The sequence below is a fragment of the Clarias gariepinus genome, chromosome 15, assembly GCF_024256425.1.
Source record: "Clarias gariepinus isolate MV-2021 ecotype Netherlands chromosome 15, CGAR_prim_01v2, whole genome shotgun sequence".
NCBI classification, from domain to species: Eukaryota; Metazoa; Chordata; class Actinopteri; order Siluriformes; family Clariidae; genus Clarias; species Clarias gariepinus.
This window is the reverse complement of record NC_071114.1, coordinates 17,635,108-17,654,884: the sequence shown is the minus strand read 5'-3', so window position 1 is coordinate 17,654,884 and position 19,777 is coordinate 17,635,108. Positions and strand designations below refer to the sequence as shown.

Here is a 19,777-nt window from a genome sequence, read left to right as displayed (position 1 = left end):
CTTGTGGATTTTTATTATAATAGTAAGTAAAAACAAAAAATAAATATGTATCATAGTCAGTGGCAATACATGAATTGGCACACAAAAGAATCACAGTTCATTCCTGAATAATAACCTGTAGTTACAGAAACAATAACATGATTAGAACAAGCACAATACACCTGAGCTGCTTGATTGTCAGAGTTGGAGTCATAGAAAATTATTTAACACTTTCTGACTAATTGGAATCCAGAATTCAGCAACATTTTATTATAATGTATAGAGAACATTTAGGGAGTGTCTGATGTTCTGGAGTGACTGGTTCTCCAAAAACCCTGGTACGTAGTAGTAAAATGGAAGGAAAATGTAGCTCATCAAACATTTTGTCTTTTTCACATTTAATGCTGCTGATGTGTTTTTCTTTTATCAGAAAATAATGTACACCTCATGGGTATGTAAAAATGTACAAAAAAAGGAATCCTCAAATGCTTTTACCAGCAGTGTTGTGTTGAAAAGCATTTGCGCTGTGAGTGGTGATGTGTGTTGTAGAAAACCTGGAGGTGAACCTGAAGCACCTTGTCAATTCTCCTCTCCTGTCCTGGTGGTTCCCTGTGTAATGTTTTGCACTCCTGTTTATTTGGTGCTGTGGTGTTGCCTTACTTTTTGTAGGCTCTAAGGCCAAGTGAATTTTTTGTGTGTGTTTGTTTGCACCTCTGTAGGATAGCTCCAGCTCCGTTGGCTCTGGCGAATTTACAGGAATCAAAGAGCTTGATGATCTGAGTCAGGAGATCGCTCAGCTACAGAGGTATGTTACTCTAATGTGACAAGATGTGTCATCCTGTTGAATCCTGGAACCTGGTGAAGAGCACTTGTAAACTCCATGCACACAGAGACAGTAATTGAACCTAGATCCTGGAGGAGCAAGGCAGCAGTGCTAACCACATCACCACTTACTTGCCGCCTACATTTAAACAAGTAAAATAAGATTAATTTAAATTTAGTGTACACATGCTGCTTTTATATTTTTTTACTATCCTGAGCGGCTTCACAAAGATCCATCTATCTTCTGCCATTAAGGGCAATTTCATGCCAAGGTGAACTTTACAATGAAGAAAAAGTAGGAGTAATTCATAGGGTTTCTACCAAACCCTACTGATACACTATAAATACTATATACAGTAAAATCTCGGATTGCGAGTAACACGGTTTGTGAGTGTTTCGCATGATAAACAAATTTTTTCTAAAAAGATTTTTTATCAACACCCGTGCACGCGTGTCTTGTTTACTCTAACACTGTGACCACGTGCCTGCGCGTAAAACATTTTGTTTTGTGTCTGTATGCGTGTGTACAGCGCGCGTGTTAAGCAAAAGCAAGTCTTATTAGAGATTCAATTTCTCTCGCTGCATCAGCCTGCTCTTTGTGTCTGTGTGCGTGCGCGTCATTGGACACCGTGTCAAACACACACACACAGATCCCTGCTACTTTCGCCTTCACAAACACACACACTCTTTCTCTCCGCTCTACACAGAAACACTTCTCTGTCACGATTCTTTTTACAGGTAAAGTGCAGGCTAATGTTTTATTTTAACTTTACAGTGGTGATTTCGTTAGTGTGTCACTCAAGTGAGTGTCATTAGAGAGATTTCTTGTTTGTTTTTCCTGATAAAACAGTGTTTCTGTTGTTTGCGCACGTGTGTGAAAATAGTGAAGGAAGGGTAACTGTGTAAGACAAGAAGAGGGGGAGGGGCCTCGTATTTTAGCTTCTCACACACACACACACACACACACAGAGCGCCTGCGCGCACAAACGGAAACACTTATCAGTCATATTTTTTTTTCCTTTTTTTTAAAGGTAAAGTGCAGGTTAATTTGTTTTATCTTCACTTTATATTTTGTGTTAATTATTATTATATATTTCTTTTTCGGGGCTGTGGAATGAACAATTGGAGTTTCTATTATTTCTTATGGGAAAATTCGATTTGGTGTTTTAAAATACGAGCCTGCTTCTGGAACGAATTATGCTTGTAATCCAAGGTTTCACTGTATATCTTATATGGACTAAATGTTTACTTGTAAATAAAATAGTAAAGTCTAGTGCAAAAAAGTAAGAGTAATTCATAGTTTACCAGTGAGTTTAAATATCACACCCATAACACTGGATCTGCCTTTAAAATAAGTAGCATAATGTCTTATATTGAATATTTACCGTATTTAAGACTCTAATCCAGTTAGTAATTGCATTTTAAAGCATTTATTTTCATTTGCCTTTAAATCTTATGTATGGTCAGTTTAGTGTACCAGACATGTTGATTTTCTAGATTAGTGAATACTTTGATTGTATGGTTAGGGTGGTTGATCTATACAAGATAATCCCTAGCGAAATTCAGGACATGGCTGGTGCCACGGAGTAAAATGCGGCTGTGGGTGCTAACGCTAGAGCTTGTACATCAATTATTGTTGACTTCCACTTCCATCGTGACAGTTGTGATGAGGTGTTTCTTAAATCATCCACTCTTCTCTGAAAGTGGAAAAGTAGTTGATTTGGGCAACACCTCATGTCATAATTATGATGCACGGTTTTAAGTGAGACAGAGCTCATTGCATTTAACATTTTATTGTTCATGTCCAGATTAAAAATATTTTTTTAGAATTTACCCTGTAACCTGATGGACAGAAAGTGTTACAGCTCTAAACTGCCATCTAGTGGATGTGTCATTTTTAATGCTAAAGGATCCTGTGATTGAATTGAAGAGCAGGGAACACAATAAAATATGCAGAACAGTGTCCACCAGGAATAAGGTTGATAACGACTGCATTGGATGCAGGAGTAAGTGTGTGTATATTGTTGTTTCGGTTGCGTAATTGTAAGGAACATTCATCAAGTATAATCTATGTGTTGTGTCAAGCCAAATCTCACCGCCTTGAGGGCGATTTTTTTGTTTGTTTGTTTGTTTTAAAGTGGAAACAATAAATTATAAACCTTGACTTTAAAAATGTATGGCGATACTTTATGTTTATTTGGAATCACTTGGCCAACGAATTTGGGAATCCTTGCATTACACCTAAAGCTGTTTATGTATTGTGATGGTGGCCGCTATTATCTGTTATCTGTGAATATTTATCTTTATTAAAAAAAAAAAACCCTTGTACTCTTCATTTCATTTTGGTGTTAATGCATCCTCCCCAAGCCCATACTGAGTGTGTCCTTGTTTTTCTGTAGATCAACTAGATAAAGCTGTCAGTAAAAAGCACGTTTGTGTGAAAACCTCAGCTAAAGGGAAATGCAGATGAGTTTCTGTTCCTCTCTGCTACATCTTCACCTTTAGGTTATCTTTTATTAATTAGTTTGTTTTCATCAATCACTCTGCATGCTACCACAGCACACTTGCTTTTACTCACTGGGACATGCTCAGGTAAATGCCTTTCTCTCTCGGCTCTTTGAGTTTCCCTGACGCTGATTTTTGGTGGATGCGCCATGTATTTTATTTTATTTATTTATTTATTTATTCATTTTTGTCCCGTTCTTTGTCTGTCTGTCTTATCAGGGAGAAATACACACTGGAGCAAGACATCAGGGAGGCAGAGGAATCCATCAGGCACAAAACTACTGAGGTTCAGGTACGGTGAATGTGCACTGTGAGCTAGAATAATGCGCACAGAGACCATAAACTCGTATTTTTTTAATAAATGAAAATTTTGAATAAGGACATTAAAATTGCTTTGGGTTCCAATATACAGGAAATGCAGAATGACCTGGACCGAGAGACTTGCAGTCTGCAGGAGCTGGAGGCCCAGAAGCAGGATGCTCAGGATCGACTGGACGAGATGGATCAACAGAAGGCCAAGCTGGAGGACATGCTCAATGAAGTACGGCAGAAGTGCCAGGAGGAATCCCAAATGGTGAGCGCAACAAGAACAGAAGAAATTACAAGTCTTCAGTCTTTATGTCTTTGATGACCGAAATATTTAAAAGGAAATCACTTTTGATCGTAAAGTGTACTGCTATACACAGTGTGTTTGTGTTTGTGTGTCTGTTTGTTTTCAGATCTCATCGCTCCAGAGTCAGATTCATTCTCAGGAATCTGACCTGCTGAACCAGGAGGAGGAGCTGAGTCGTGCTAAAGCAGACTTGAGCCGGCTACAGCAGGAGGAGAGCCAGCTGGAGCAGAGCCTGCAAGCCGGCAAGATCCAGCTCGAGACCATCATCAAGTCCCTGAAGGCCACGCAGGATGAGATTAACCAGGTAACAGCTGTGGAGCTTTCCTTTTCTCCATGTCATCATAAGCGTCATAGTAAGGAGTCTATCATTTTACCATGAGCATGTTTCACCAGTGATCTAAAAGAAAAACAACCAGTTTAGGATAGATATATATAATCAAACTTTAAACATAATTATCATAAATCACCTCATATTCGGTTACCGCCCCATTCTCTGCAATTTGTTTTCCGTGTTTTTTTAAATTATGCCCCTGACTTGTGATTTAAATGGATGTGAGGTAGAAAAAAATTTAATGTTACTCTGCACTTTTTAACTTTTTCAGCTCAGTTTTTCCAGCTCAGGTTACTGTTTCTATTGAGTTTAATATTTTCTCCCCATGGCTATCTTCACATTCATGTCCTGCAGATTCCTCCCACCTCCCAATACATGACATATGCCCTGTGTATAAATGTGTGTCCTGCGATTCCCAGGGGTTTCATTCTGGTTGTATTCCTGCCCTGTGTCCAGATAAAATATTAAATTTATAACAACAAAGTTCAGGGTGAATCAGAATGAAGACATGAATGGAAAATATCTTAACCATCCTTCTTAATTGTGTAGGAGATGCATGTTGTACTACAGTCCACTAGAGGGTGATGAGTCCCCACACAGGCATAGTGTTTGTGGTAGAAGATAATACGTTGTTAAATAATGTAGCGGTTTAGTATATATTCTAGTGAGTTGTCCAAGAAGATTAATATAAAATGTAATAAGTGTATTTGTTGTCTATATCTTTCATCTGTAAAGCAGATTTTGTTTGTATTTCGTGCCGTAGGCTCGCAGCAAGCTCTCTCAGATCCAGGACAATCAGCATGAGATAAGCAAAAGCATTGAGCAGTACAGCAGTGCTCTGAATGGCACACATGGAGGCAGCATGACTAACCTGGCCGACATGAGCGAGGGCTTCCCTGACAAGGAGAACGGGGGGTTTGGTGTCATGGTGAAACCTTCATATTAAATTTAATTAATGTCTAATTAATTGTGTAATTATGTTACTTTTGGTTTAAGTTAAAATGTAAATTATTTAAATATTGTTTATGATGAAAAGTTGTTTAATCTCTGCATGTTATGTGTCTGCAGGATGACCCATTTAAAGTGAAGACAAATGTTTTTAGCACAAATTCTCAGGAGATGCACACAGACCCTTTTCAGTCTGAAGACCCTTTCAAAACGGACCCTTTTAAAGGTTCTGCTTATATTCTCTCTCTCTCTCTCTCTCTCTCTCTCTCTCAAAGAAACATACTCTCTCTGTCTTTGTCTGTGTTTCTGGCTTTTCTCTTACACTTTTGCTTGCTTTGTCTCTCTCTTGCTTTCTCTTTTGATCTAAGTCTTTTCATGCTTGTCGTTGTCTCTCTTTTTGTCTTTCTGATATGTCATCCTCTCTCAATTTTCTGTCACCGTATCGCTCTCTGTTATCTTCCTGCACATTTGCTGAAATGTCCTTTACTGAAACACACACATGCGCACACCCCACACACAGTTATTTTTTATTATTTGTATGTGACACCATGTGATTAGCTATTGAGGTTTTGCCAGCACTGATATATAGTTTCCTCTCGCCTAATTTACCCCCATCTTTCTCTCTGTGTTCATTTTCTATGTAGGTGATCCCTTCCAGAATGATCCTTTTGCCAAGCAGCCCCCAACAGTAACAGGTATCTGCTCCCTCTTACTGCATGATGGGATTCATTTCTGGGCCTTGCAATGACATTTGCATGAATTGCAGCATCTCCCTGGGTTGCAGTGGCACACTTCTCTCTTTCTCATATTTAGCTTTCAGTTCTCCAACTCTCATACTAAATCAAGGTCTTTTGGAAAGTGTACATCAGGCTTGTTTTAAAGGTGTGGCATTATAACGAGGTTGTGTAAGAATTGAATGTGCACACAGCTTAGTTTACAGTAAAGCTGTGATGTGAGTGCATACTTTTTTGCAGTTATTTATATCCAGTTATACAGCCTCATGCTGTGCATTAACATTACCTCCTCATTTAAGGCTTGTGTGCCACATCCAAAGTTACTGTGCATTTTGAGAAAGAGAGTTGCACGAGTCGAGGTGGTATCAGGTCATTAATAATTCAGCTGGTACGCCTGAAACAAGTGATCTGCTGTCACATGACCTATCATTAAGGGTATTCAAAAGCATCTTTTTTCCCTAGATGCGTTCAACAAGAAGAACATGCACGTATAGCCCGTAACTTAATGTTTTTTAGAATTTGGTAATTGTGCAGGATAACCTAAAATAAAGCTAAAAAATAGGGACAGCATAATGAGTGTTTTCATCAGAAATTCATTATAATGTAGTCATGTATAATCACCATCTGTGTAATGAGGAATTAAAAAAGAAGCTAGATGTATAGGTGGATGTGAAGGATGTATAGATGGGTGTATGTGTGTGTGTGTGTTTGTATGTATATTGTCATTGTCTTATATATTGTCTTTATTGTGGTACTTAGATTTTAAAAATGAAATGAATAAAATTATAAATTTGGATCTTTTTTCTCTGTCCTCAAACAGATCCATTCGGTGGAGATCCATTTAAAGAGACAGATCCATTCAAGACCACTTCAGAAGATTTTTTTAAGAGGCCAGTCAAGGCTGATCCCTTCATCAGTTCAGACCCTTTCATTAAAAGTGCCACTCTTCCAGTTAAGGTAAAGATGGTGTGGAGAAAGGTCTCCAAAAACAGTTGCTACCAAAATATCTTCACAATAATTTAGGATGGAAAAAGGTGTCAAAGTATATTCTGCGGTTCAGAGTGGGCTTGTATCATATGATCCGTTAATTGTCCGTACATGGTCTTACAATAACATTAGCCAGGTTGTTAAGATTACATCAGTTGTGACCATAATTAACCAATCAGTGGTAGCATATCTAAATACAGAAAACAAAAAATTTACCTAAGCAGTAAGAAAATGGTGGGCCTGGTCCAAATATATATATTTGTCAACCTCCAAACTGGCATTTTTTTTTTATCAAGCCAACTGAAAAGGGCTGAACAGTGACTGAATAAAACTACATGCAAAACCTGTAATAGGCATGTCGTTACCAACATTTGGAATCACCTAACCATTCATTCAAGTTTTTGTGGTGCTTCTGCCAACAAGCAGTTCCTGACTTTTCTAGGATCAAAAGTGGTCCTTTGTGAAACAGGGAGTTGATTTTATGTTTAAGATAAAGAGATTAAATATAATCTATTGCAGTCTATAGCATAATAACATTTGTTGTCCTTTTTAATTTAAGTATAATTGAATATATAGTTAAGCTAAAGTTGATAAATGTGCTAAAGTTATGTTTCAGTGTTGTAAATTTCTATTTATGTTTTAAACATCTGACCAACCATAGCAGTGCACTCTGACAAACATCTGGTGTGTGCTTTCCAAACACACATGGCTGCACAATATGAACAAAAATTGCACATTGCAGTTATATTGCTACATCATGTGATTGCGATATGTCTTTTAAATAGAAAATAAAAAGGCAAGCCTTTCTGGAACATGACAATAACAGAATAAAAATGGAACGACGATGATGATCTTGTCAATGTCACTATATGTATATATATTTTTTTCTTTTATTCTCTCTTTGTAGTCTCATAATTTCTCAAGCAGCGACCCCTTCGCCTCCACTAGCCCCAAACACAAAGGATCAGGTACAGCACTTCTGCTGAGTCATCTCACACGTTACCACCCTTACATAACTGTTTAAACTGCTTCAAGATTAAAATGAATGCTGATATTAGATAAATAAAAGTTCTAGCATGTGTTCTATCCCTTCCAGCTTTGCAAGTTTTAGCAGTAAAAATTCTGCTTGTTTTCACACATATTAGCCCCAGAGTCATTTCTGGCCCCCGCCACAGGCCTCTGAAAAGCTGTGAAGCGAGAAGATGCTGTTAAACGAGTTCCCATGCTCAGCATCCTGACCACCCGCCCGCTGCTAGCGAGCGCTCTGCCAATCTTAAAAAGGATGTGACATTCCTCTGCTGTTTCAGTAAACATGTTCTGTTACAGCATTTTTACAGCGATGCCAGGAAGTGCATGCCTGTGTTTTTTTTTTATTTGTAGTGGTTAGAAGAAAGAAAGAAAGAAAAAAGACAACGTACATTGGTATAAGCAAGAGAAGAATGTCAATCGAATGCTTGATGTAGACACAAATGTTTTGCTCTGAGGCTCTGTGTTTTTCCGTAACCCATTTTTCTGTTTTGTTGTGTGAGTTTATATACTTTTATAGATAAAATATCTGACACTCACATCTATATATCTATCTCTTTATATATGTCTATCTATCTGTGTATGAGATATATACTGTATAATATATATAGACCCAAAAAGCGAAAGTATATAAAACACTCATTATCTTCAGATCATTTTTATGTATGTTTGGCAGACCCCTTTGGGACTCTTGACCCTTTTGGGAGCAGCTCATTTGGCAGCAACAGTGGCTTTGCTGATTTCAGTCAGATGTCAAAGGTATGATTAAAGGTTGAATACCCACTCTTATTGGTCAGAAGGTGTTGAATCAATTTCTCCAGCAACTTTGACAATAGTGCAACCACAGGTTTATATGAATGCACTTCTAATAAGCTGTCATTTCTCTCATACTTATGGTCCCATCCCACTCTGAAAATTGACTGGTGTGTCTCTTCCTTTGGTCAATGTGGCAACTCTCGATCGCCAAATGTGTCAGACTGACCTCTTGTCCTCGTCTGTTGTTCATATAGCAGAGCTTCACAGATGACCCCTTCAACCAAAACCAGGACACTCCAGCTCTCCCGCCCAAGAAGACCATACCACCTCGGCCCAAGCCTCCCAGCGGTACGTTTGAGTTAGCTGTAAACACTGGGTCAAAAGTCTTAACATTGCACCATTCATTTGAAGCCTCCGTGTGTTTTTTATGTGAGGTTTTTCAACAGTTGTACCTGAAAAAAAACCTGCCCACATTTCACACACAGTTTCACAGTTTATCAAGATGGAGATTAATCGGAGTGATATGCAGCTCTTCTTCTTTTTTTTCTTTCTTGAGGTAAACAGGAACTGAAGGATTAGAATAGATTCGTATGTATATATTTTTTGTTTTTTACCCATTTCTTTAGAAAATGATCAAAACAACATTATATGAAAAAAATATAAGATCACAGCCGAAAACTTTATGTTAATCTCTTATGAGGAATTGATCCTTTTTTGTGTTCCTATAATAAATTCCTTTCTCATATGTGGTGATCAGTGGGTGGTGTTTTGATGCACAGACCTACAGGCATCTTTACTGTAGAGCCACATTTTGATATCAGCATATGCTTCTATTTGAGGTTTTGATTTTCCACAAAATAAAGGAGTGGACCAGCATATGAATCTGAATGTTTTAGACTCTGACAGTGATAGAAGGCTGTCTCTCTTCTCAGACTTCCTAATCTCACATTAGTATAACTCATTTCAATTAGATTTTCTCAATAAAAAATTGCAGCCTTAGTTTTTCATAGTATATTTGACTTCACTTACATTAGACACATTTTTTCTGAATATCAGGATGTTTATTTTGAGATGTTACTGAATGTCACAATTTGGTTGCAAAACTACAAACAGTTTTAAAACACCATTTTTTCTCTCCTGCCTTTGCTCAGCACTGGTGCATTCAAACATAGAGATCAAACCCATTGAACCTAGAGTGTGTCTATATGCGGGGTTTTACTGCTAGCACCAGGAGGTGTTTTTTTTTTTTTTTTTTTTTAAAGAAGGTTTAGCTGTGGCTTATTTGTTTTAGATGAGGTGTAGACAGTAAAAAAAGTTTCCATGTGCACTTTATTATTAACTACTGTACATGACACCTTTTTATCTTTCATAACTGTTTTTCTTTTTTTCGTTTGTTTTTGTTTTATGTAATCAGTGTAGCTCACTCAAGTAGTGAAACCTCTATTTCCTTATATAAAATATTTTTTATTTCTTGCTGCAAAAGTATTTTTATTTTTTCCTAGATGTTCATTATTGTGGAAGGTGTGTAAGAGGTTAGAGTTGGAGGTTTATTTGGTATATTAAAGAGGGTATGGTTACAACTCAAGTGCTTCAAATCATCTGTGGTTTGCCTGCACTGGCAGCATTCTGCTGATCTCCACGCCCTTCCCCACTTCCTCTGTGTGTGTGTGTGTGTGTGCGCGCGCGCACATGCATGTTTTAACACTCAGGGTGACTGCCACAAATTCTCATGAAACAAATTTCCCACATATTGTATTATAATTTGTATAATAAAACATTACAATATTATCTAAAGTTTTGCTTAATTAAACTAGATAAATTCCCATTTAATTAATTCTTTTCTGTATTTTTTTACCCTCCATTATTTTACTGCACATTTCTTCACTCCTTTATTTTTACCTTTTTAATTTACATACAGGGAAAAAGCAGAAATGACATGTTAGCTGACATAAACATTCCTGTATGTAAACTGTCTTTTCTAAGCGTTTTCGTTCGCTTTGTCGTTCGCAGGTCCTTGTATTGTAGGTGTGAATGGAGCAATGATAAGCCGTGCTTTTTTTTTTTTTTTTTTGCTGGTTTTGAGCTGTCAGGGTGGAGCTCGGCGTTGTGGTTTGCTATTCCGTTTACTGAAAGAGAGAAACTGATTGCTGGTCTAATATAAATAACAGCCCAGTTCACATTGCGGTTAACACCTTTAAGGGGAACCAAGAACCAGTTTAAAGTTCTCATGAGAGATGCTGTACCAATTGTACACATACGAAAAAGTGTTACACGTAAGCATTTTTTGTGTGCGTGTTTGGTTATGTTTTGTGTAGTTGCCCAACATCAACAATTTCCATGTTTTATTCATGTTAAGGACATTTTTATAAGAAATTGGCTTAAAGAATGCACCATGAATGATTATTATTATTTATTAGTTTAATCTTTTATTTTTTTTATTTTGTACCATTATAGTGTGGCATTGCTGGCACACCACAAGTGTGACTGAAACACCTGTGGTTTTTTTCGGAGGGTGGCAAATCTTTCGAGGAGGCTTTGTGTTAGTCACAAAGGCATGCATGTTGCATGTGCAGTGTCTTATTATCAGCACATTCTTAAATATTTTATTGTTTTGCCATTGCAGTTTTTTTTTTTTTACCCCTGGTTCAGCGTAAGAAGAGTAACCGTCATCCCCTGACTAAAAACAAGCTTGCTTTTAGACCAGGGTGTGGCACAGTTCTCAGTTAGTGGGAAAGGAAATGTGAATAACATGCAACTTATGAACTATACAACAGCTTCATGATTATTTTTTAAGTTCACATCCATTTATGACAATGTTTTATAATGGAACACAAATTCACCCCCGAAGATGACTGGGTTTTAGGATAAAACTGGATGCTAATATTGTTAGGTTTTAAAGTTGCATATTCAACCAGCATACAACATTAACTCTCCAAGTTTTCAGAAAAAAATAACTACTTGTCAACTAGGTTACACCTCTTCTCACCATAAGATCAGTGAGTAAGATCTTTTATAAAGCAATTTTAAACCAACGTGTTAGATACACAATTGCAAAAGCACAGGAAAAAACAGACCTAGTATCAGTGATGTAAGGTTTTAAAAACAAATAAGAGTGAAATTAAAGTTTAAAACAGGGGTGGTGGTATTTTTTTAAACAGTATTTAGGAGCAAAAACTGAGCCAAAAAAACACAAACAAACCGTTGTTTGGTTTGGTTGTAGTGAGCAATACATGTTGTTTTGTGTGTTCGATAGCTGTCATTTACTGTATGATCAGGTTAGAAACATGCTAGGAGTGATGGTAGATACAGTGTAGCAGTGTAGCTGTTTCACAAAAGCAGCTAATTAAACACAGCCAAACCTTTCAGAGGGAAAGACATGAGAGGTTTTTATGGAGTCACAAGTCAGCATCTGATCAACAAGCGTGACTAGCTGTGAAACTATGACTTCATAAAACCCCTACTCATGGTCTCATCATGAAATTACAGTCCACTTCCATGCTCAATTTACGTTGTCCTGATATATTGTACAATGCCTAACTGCTGATGTTGGTGGATGTAACTAAAATTCTGTCTAACAACCTATAAATGGATTTTTTTCTTCTTCTTTTTTTTCTTTTTTTTTGTGTGAACTCTTTCAGGTAAAAGCACTCCAACCAATCTACCCGGATCTGTGGATTCTGCCAAGTCAAGCGATCCTTTCCAGCCCTTCGGCTCTGACGCTAATGACCCGTTTCAGAGTAAAAAGGGGCTTGGGGACCCCTTTAGTGGCAAAGATCCATTTGCTCCATCTGCTTCAAGTAAAGCCACTAAAGATTCTTCCTTGGGTTTTGCAGACTTCAGCTCTGTAAGTTGAGCTTAGTGATACTACTCTTCTTGTCCAGTCCACCTTTACTTTACTTTTTTTTTTGTTTTTTTTTCTTTGTTCCCTCAAACATTCTCTGCTTTCTAGTGAGGTTTTTCTGGAACAGACCACACCATTTGGCTTCTGTAGCTCTCAGTCTATGCTCTTGCCTCATACTGGCTACTCTCCATCTCTACTGCCATTACTCTTTGAGATTAACCAACTCAGTGAAATGATCTAAAATGATGGAAAAAGGGGAAAATCCCCAGAAAATGTAGTCAGTTGTGTTGCAACTGCATTGATTCGTGGACCACTTTGACCGGAAAGGTTGCTATTTGCACCCTTCCCGGGGCAAAAATTTGTCTTTTCGATGAAAAAATGGGTTTCTTTTGGTGTTGTGCACATTTTAGAGTAAAATTTTTTGCACATTAGCCTTATCCAACTAAAATAGATATAACAAGGAGGATTCCGTTTTATATCTGAATGGGAATTTTTCCTTTTTTGGTGTGCCACTAAGATGAGTAGTTTTCCCAAACCCTGACACGTTTTTTTTTTTTTTTTTGTATAAAAACAGCAATTCCGGTTATCCTGAGATTCTGACTTTGTTAACATCTATGAAATAGGCTCTTTCCCCCCTCCCTCTCTTTATGTTAATAAGACCAGAAAAATGTCACAGTGCCAAGAAATCACATGTCCTCCTCTGTCCCAAAGATGTCAGAATACGTACAAAGCGCTGACACTGGAGACTTATTCCAGAAAACTTCATGTTACCACTCCTCATATTTACGCATTGTATGTGATCGTCTGGTGTACCATATATAAGAGTGCATTAACATAAACCTGTGATTTGCAGTTGCACTACTATCAGAGCTGCAATTCTAGAAAATGAATTCAACAGTGCTGTGGTATCAGACTTATAGACAATGTATTCCCGAAGAATGAGCTAGTACATGGTTAAGACAAGCCAGCATTAAAACATTGTTTTAATGTTCTGTTTAATTTAAGTGGCAGAAGCCACTGTTAAACTCTTGGCATGGCCTTTCCCCTCACATAAAAGTTGCTTTGGATAAGAGAAGGACTTTTCCCAGATATTTTTCCCCATAGTAGTGGTTATAGACTATTGTCAGGACCTCGACTAAGTGAAAAGGATAATCATACGTTTATCCTGAACACGCTGAGTTTGTTCATGGTTTGGGTGATTGGCAGTAGGGGGCTTTTGAAGACACTTCCATGGTGACTGGTTGACAGGAAGGAGCAGTATCACTACTCAGCTCTCAGCCTGGGGATTTCTCAGCATGAGATTTGTTTGTGCACTCATTAATAACTCATCATCATCATCATCATCATCATCATTATTTCTCTCAGCTGACATCTTCCTGTCTTTGTGCATGCAATGAAGACACAGTGTTTGCTAAACTCCATAATTTGTCCATACGTATTACTGCTGTTTTTCAAACACAACTGCTAAAATTCATTTTTTTCAATTTCTGATCATTATAATAATAACAGTAATAGTAATAATAATCAACAGTGGTCACCTCTGCCAGAAAGTGTCTTTTAGGATTTATTTATTTATTTTTAAATATATTATGCAAGGAATAAAGAATCCAGTATTGTGCTATTGTAGGAGAATCGACATGAGTCATGATTGTCCTTTAATAGCACATTAACCGGGTCTTATTATTATTATTCGTCTTATACCACAATCTGATATTTCAGTTAGATTAATTTCTTGAGACTCAGATCTCCTTATATGAGGACATAGAGTCTGTGTTTTAGTAAGATCCTGGTTTACTTTTTATTTATAAATAATTCAGTTTTATTAATTTATAGTTAGTTACATTATCTGATCGTAACCAAGGCTCTGAATCAAGAGACTCCTTTAAAATATTGCCATATAAACGTTTGTTTTTAATTTAAACTGAAAATGTCCCCATGGAAATGTATATGATATCAAAGAAGTAATGAGATGTTAGAAAAGCACCTTAATATAACACTGATTTGGGACTGCATTGCTGTCAGAGCTGCTTTCATGGGAAATGTCGTAACACTTTCTGAAAATCAGAATCCAGATTTCAATGTATAATAGATTTTATTTCATGCTTCTGTGCAGAGGTGACCTCGTTCCCTTCCTGAGTGCCATCGCTTTTATTCTGCAGTTATTCTGATGTTCATGTTCTTCTCACATCCATCCTGTTTGTTCAGTTTCTGAAAGGAAATAGAATTTGTGTGTTTCGGAGCCTCCCGTTTTGAAATCAGTGCATGTTTCATTTTCTTGTTAAAGTTAAAGCCTGATTTAAAGACCTGTTGTGTGTTGTTGCTGTTAGTAGTCTGCTCAGTGTTCAGCCAGCCCTTTGTCTGTGTGCAGTTCAGTCTTGTGTGACGTTTTTTGTCAAGTTTATTTTGGTTAAGTTTTTTTGGTGTGCGTGCGTCTGTATGAAATCTAATTTTTTTCTACAGGGAGTGAGAAAATGAAGGTAAGATCGACTGAAAATTTGGTAAGCAGAAATGAAGTGCATTGCGTAAGTGTTCACCATCTAACACTTTCCCATGTTTTGTCATGTTGCAATCTGGAAATATAAACTTAAACTGTTTTAAGTCATAAATCCATATGAAATACCTCAGTGTTGACGTGTATATCAATATAGTTTCGAAAATGATCTATAATCAACTATAATTCACTCCCAATTGCTGTGAAGTCTCAAAATTGGCTATGGTGCCACCAGTGCCCATCTGAAGTCACTTAATGAGATAAATTAAGTTGAAGTATGTGCACCTGAAATGCCACATTCTCAGTAAACATAAACCTGTTGCTGAAAGAACCCAAAAGTTGTTTCAAAATGTACCTTAATAAGCAACATCATAAACAATTAAAGGCAAAAAGTTCAGGCAGGAGTCAGTCAGAGATCCCACTGCTCTGTCTGTATACCTGTCACTGACTGTTGGTGGATTGCTTTTTTTTCTAAACAGAGAGGTGCTAAAGTAAAGAAGCAACCAACATTATGTCCTATTTCAGTAGACTAAGTCTATTTCAGTTCCAGGCCATAACACTGCAACATGTGGAAAAGATCAAGGTGTGTAGAATACTTATGCAAGTCACTGTATTAATTAGGAATGCAGGTTTTTAATAAAGAACATCCATCATGATGTGTTGGACATTTTTCTGGTCTTGACTTCCTATTCTATTCTAAATCAGTTTTTAAAATGAAAGAGTGTACATAGTCTTACCTAATCTGTCTTTCCACCAGCTTAACGCCTTCTTGTTTTGGACTGTTTGCATTTAAAGCTTGATCGGGTCACAATTTTTATCTTTTTCACTGTATAGTGCCAAATCGGAGGTGCTAATATTTACATTTAAGACGTGGCATGTTCGCTTATGGCTCGTTATGGTGATCGAGGACCCATTAGATAGAGTAGCCCATTTATGAGGAGCTGATTCACTGAGATGGAAAGTAAGTCTGTTGTGAAATATATATTTGCAGCTGATAGTATTTCTTGTCCTCCAGTTAATGTAGACTTTATTTATGTAAACCTTGATCTGAGAATTCACTTACTTTGGGCCAGTGAGCCAGTACAATAAAAGATGATGGGACTGTGGTCTGTTTAGTCTGTAAACAGAAATGAAGGACCTGTTTAGTGTTTAGTAGCATCATACTGGACCATTGCCTTGCTGTTTTCTTACTGTTGTTTGCTGAACATCTGGGGGGGAAAAGACTTGTCCCAAAGTCTTGGAGATTTTTGCCTCTCTGCTTGCTAGAATTTACTTTTTGTCCATGTCACCTTGGCTACAATGAAATATTCTATACTATTGCAGAGCATATATTTTTTTAACTTTCTTTTTTGTATTTTATATTATTTTATTTTATTTATTTATTTATTTATTTTTTTATTGGTCACTGTGGACAGAAGGCCAAATTGGAGAAACGCGGTTGCATTTTTTTCTATGTCATCCTTTGTGTGTGTGTGCGTGTGTGCATTTCTAGCTTTTCCATTTCTGTTAATTTCCATACAAATCTGTGTAGTATGCTACTTTGTTGAAGCTTGTGTAGGCTCTGACCACTTGCTCTTCTGTGGTGTTATTTTATTTTGATCTCGTCCTCCAGTTTGGGAATGAGGCACAACAGATGGAGTGGGCCAAGCGCGAGAGTGAGCGAGCTGAGCGTGAGAGGTTGAAAAGACTAAGGCAGCAGGAGCAGGAGGACCTGGAACTGGCCATTGCGCTCAGCAAAGCTGAGATGAACAACACCTGAAGGCTGACTGCTCTTTCTCACACACCATCTTTATATCGCTGCAGCAGAGGAAAGAGTGTGTGTGAGAATGAGAGTAATAGAGAATGAATGAGATGTGTATGATGAGAGAAATGTTTTATCTTGTCTTAAACATCTTTTATTTTATTTTAATGTAAGGAAGCAACCCATGTGTTATGTAAATGGGCTCGTTTATTCTACATGCACTGTGTTAACCTGCACTACTTCGACACATAGATTATTTAAGGCTTGTATGTATGTGTGCATGTGTGTTGAAGTGGACCTGTAAACAGAGCCGGTTGTAATGGTTTTTAAATTCACACACATTCCCACTTTACCCCAGATACATGATTTGTGTCTTGTTGGCATTTTTCTTTTACTTTTTAATAATGGGTACCTATTGTATAAGTGTCATCTACATCCGGGCCTTCAGAAACAAAGACTTTCTTTTGCAAAATTTGGAATCACATGACCACATCAGAGCTCAGATAGCACATACTGTGTGTCAGGAAAGTACATATAAATAGGAGAAAGCTGCCGGCTGTTTACCTTGATGGTAGTAGAATTATGGCGAGTCACCTTCACGTTGGAAAGGATTTTCACAAATCTGAAACCTGTTAATACATCCAGCCAGATATGTTTATCCTGCTGCATCACAGGGCAGCATAATTTTTTGTAAGAAAAGAGCTATCTGCACTCTTCTGCATACATAAGCTGTTAACTGTTGCTGTGATAGGGGAGGGACTGTAGGCCCTTCCCAGCCAGAAAGCATGGCTTATGTTGCTCCTTTTGATTTCCATTAATGATGCGAACTCTCTTTTAACAAGTGACCAAGTCCTGTTTAAGCAATGCCTTGAACCTGCGTTTGGACTTCTTGTGTCTGCCAGTGTTGGCTGTCTGTACAAACAGTGCTGAGATTTCTTATACTGTATAAAAGAGACAAGAGCAAACATTAGACACCAAACATGTCTTAACTACATGTGGAGTAAAGAGGAAAATTGTGTACATTTGATATGAGACACTTCTTTAAATTCGGTAAATTGCCAACTAAAAAGGAAAAAACAAACAAATGTAAAATTAAATTGCTCCCTATTCTTATCTTTAATCCAGTTCTCTATTCCTCTGTCACAGACTCTAAACTAAACTGCATGGTACATGACTGGGAAGTAGTATACCACATGTAACAAGAGTAATAATCTCTGCTTTTGCCGAGTGTGAAAGACTGAAAAGAAAAATGTACCAGTGATTTTGTGTCCCGTAATGTTTCTCTTTTTACGTCTGATGCGCGGAGATGAGTTTTAATGGTTTTACCTGATTTGATGCGTTCTTTACTGTAGTAAGCAGTGTTGTATTGTAGGTCTCACACACACGCACACAGCTCCTATCCCTGCACAGGTTTGAATTTTCTTTCAATGTCATCGGCTCATGATGTATTAACTTGAACCTGCGCAGGGCACCAGGACTAGACATACGAGGCTGTGAAATAATCCACTCATGTTGTTTTAATTCTGTTTAAATTTGCTGTCCATCACTGAGACGCCTAGCATTTTTCCAAATGGAAGCTTATTTGTTCTCCATAAGCACAATCCACTAAAGATGGTCAAATGTTGTAACGATATTAATCCTGATCATCTTCCAGACTGTGATTAGTAACATGAACAAATTTTGATAACGTCACCAGTTCTCTTCTTTACCCTTTCAGTATTAATCAAGATTTTACCCGAGTTCTTTTACTAAAACTGTACTGCGTTTTACTTGAACCGTATGCTGCCTGCCATGTTTAAGCCTGTGGTTTTAATACTTTTGGTGTTGAAGTGAATTTCTCATCATGGACACATGAACTTTATAGACTTTGTCAAGCTGAGAAAATCAACTGTTCACACTTCAGCTTCAGTCCTCTGTGTTTCCCAGAGTAAATTAACTTCCATACTACTACAGTTCGAGTAAAGGTGCCACTGATATTCAGTGTGCTGCTTAGAATCACATGCTAACTGTAACATAGCCTACTGAAGGAATAATATTATTTGGTTTGCTCCTGTAATTCTCCTTTGCTGATCAGTTACGTGACAGCCCCCCCCCCCTTTTTTTTCATACCATGAGTAGGCATGTGCAGAAAATTGATAAAGTTTTGAAAAAATTAGAGAAGTTCTGTTTTAGGATAATAATAAACACCTGAGGTGGTGTGTGCAATAACTATCTCCCTTTAAGTATTTTTATTTTCTTTATATATCAGATCAACATTTACAATTTGCATTAATTGAAAAAATTATATTGCATATTTATCCAATTATAATTATTTAATGTTATGGTACATCACTGAAAGGTATGTTAATCATTCATTAACATTCCTTTTTTCTAAAAGTTCTAAAAGAGCAACAAAAATAATGCATATTGTTAAGAAATCTCAGGACTTCAATCAAGTCCCTAATTGGAGTCTTAACTATAGAAACAGTAAGGTATTTGAATTAGCACCTTAATCTAAAACTATGGTTTACAGCTACACTAGTGTCAGAGCAGCTGTTAGAGAAGATTCATCAATAGTTTCTGATCAATCTTACCAGATTTCAAGGTTAGACAGCTCCAACTTGCTCTGGATAAGAGCGTCAAATGCTTAAATGTAAACATGAGCACATGCCTACTCAGAAGCAGCAACATCACCGCTTTAATTTAGCATTAATTTAACAGTGTTACTGTATTCGACTGGTGCAACATTTTTTCTAAATCCAGATATTTTAAACTTTAAATTTAATTTCTGTACAGATTTTAGGTTAATAGTTCAGACAGTTTTAACCTCTCATGTTTTAGAGGTTGTTTTTGTTTTTCTATTTCTTTTCTGTATTTTTTGGGAGCTAAATAACACAAAGCCTCATATTTCATTAGATGCCCAATCGTGCGGTTTCCCTCTCCGTTACCTACATTGTGCAATAGTTTGTATATTTTTATTTGTGTACTGAAATATCTGTAAACTCATTTTAACTCTTATTTCTT

General features: G+C 37.2%; 1 protein-coding gene across 7 annotated transcripts in view; it reads left to right on the top strand.

Moving 5' to 3' along the window:
* The window catches only part of eps15l1a (epidermal growth factor receptor pathway substrate 15-like 1a), a 35,316-nt gene extending 17,814 nt beyond the window's left edge, over positions 1–17,502 (top strand). The window contains exons 13-26 of one of the 7 annotated variants that reach the window (XM_053512964.1): positions 699–784; positions 3,526–3,598; positions 3,719–3,880; positions 4,026–4,223; positions 5,014–5,178; positions 5,319–5,424; positions 5,843–5,893; positions 6,753–6,889; positions 7,827–7,887; positions 8,622–8,704; positions 8,956–9,049; positions 12,340–12,498; positions 15,003–15,019; positions 16,646–17,502. In XM_053512964.1, the coding sequence (XP_053368939.1) occupies positions 699–784; positions 3,526–3,598; positions 3,719–3,880; positions 4,026–4,223; positions 5,014–5,178; positions 5,319–5,424; positions 5,843–5,893; positions 6,753–6,889; positions 7,827–7,887; positions 8,622–8,704; positions 8,956–9,049; positions 12,340–12,498; positions 15,003–15,019; positions 16,646–16,792 (1,539 nt within the window). In that variant the 3' untranslated portion in view covers positions 16,793–17,502. Of the gene's footprint in view, positions 1–698; positions 785–3,525; positions 3,599–3,718; positions 3,881–4,025; positions 4,224–5,013; positions 5,179–5,318; positions 5,425–5,842; positions 5,894–6,752; positions 6,890–7,826; positions 7,888–8,621; positions 8,705–8,955; positions 9,050–12,339; positions 12,546–15,002; positions 15,041–16,645 lie in introns of all 7 variants that reach the window. The other 6 variants (XM_053512963.1, XM_053512966.1, XM_053512965.1 and 3 more) reach the window with 6 other exon arrangements.
* Positions 17,503–19,777: the final 2,275 nt, after the last annotated feature.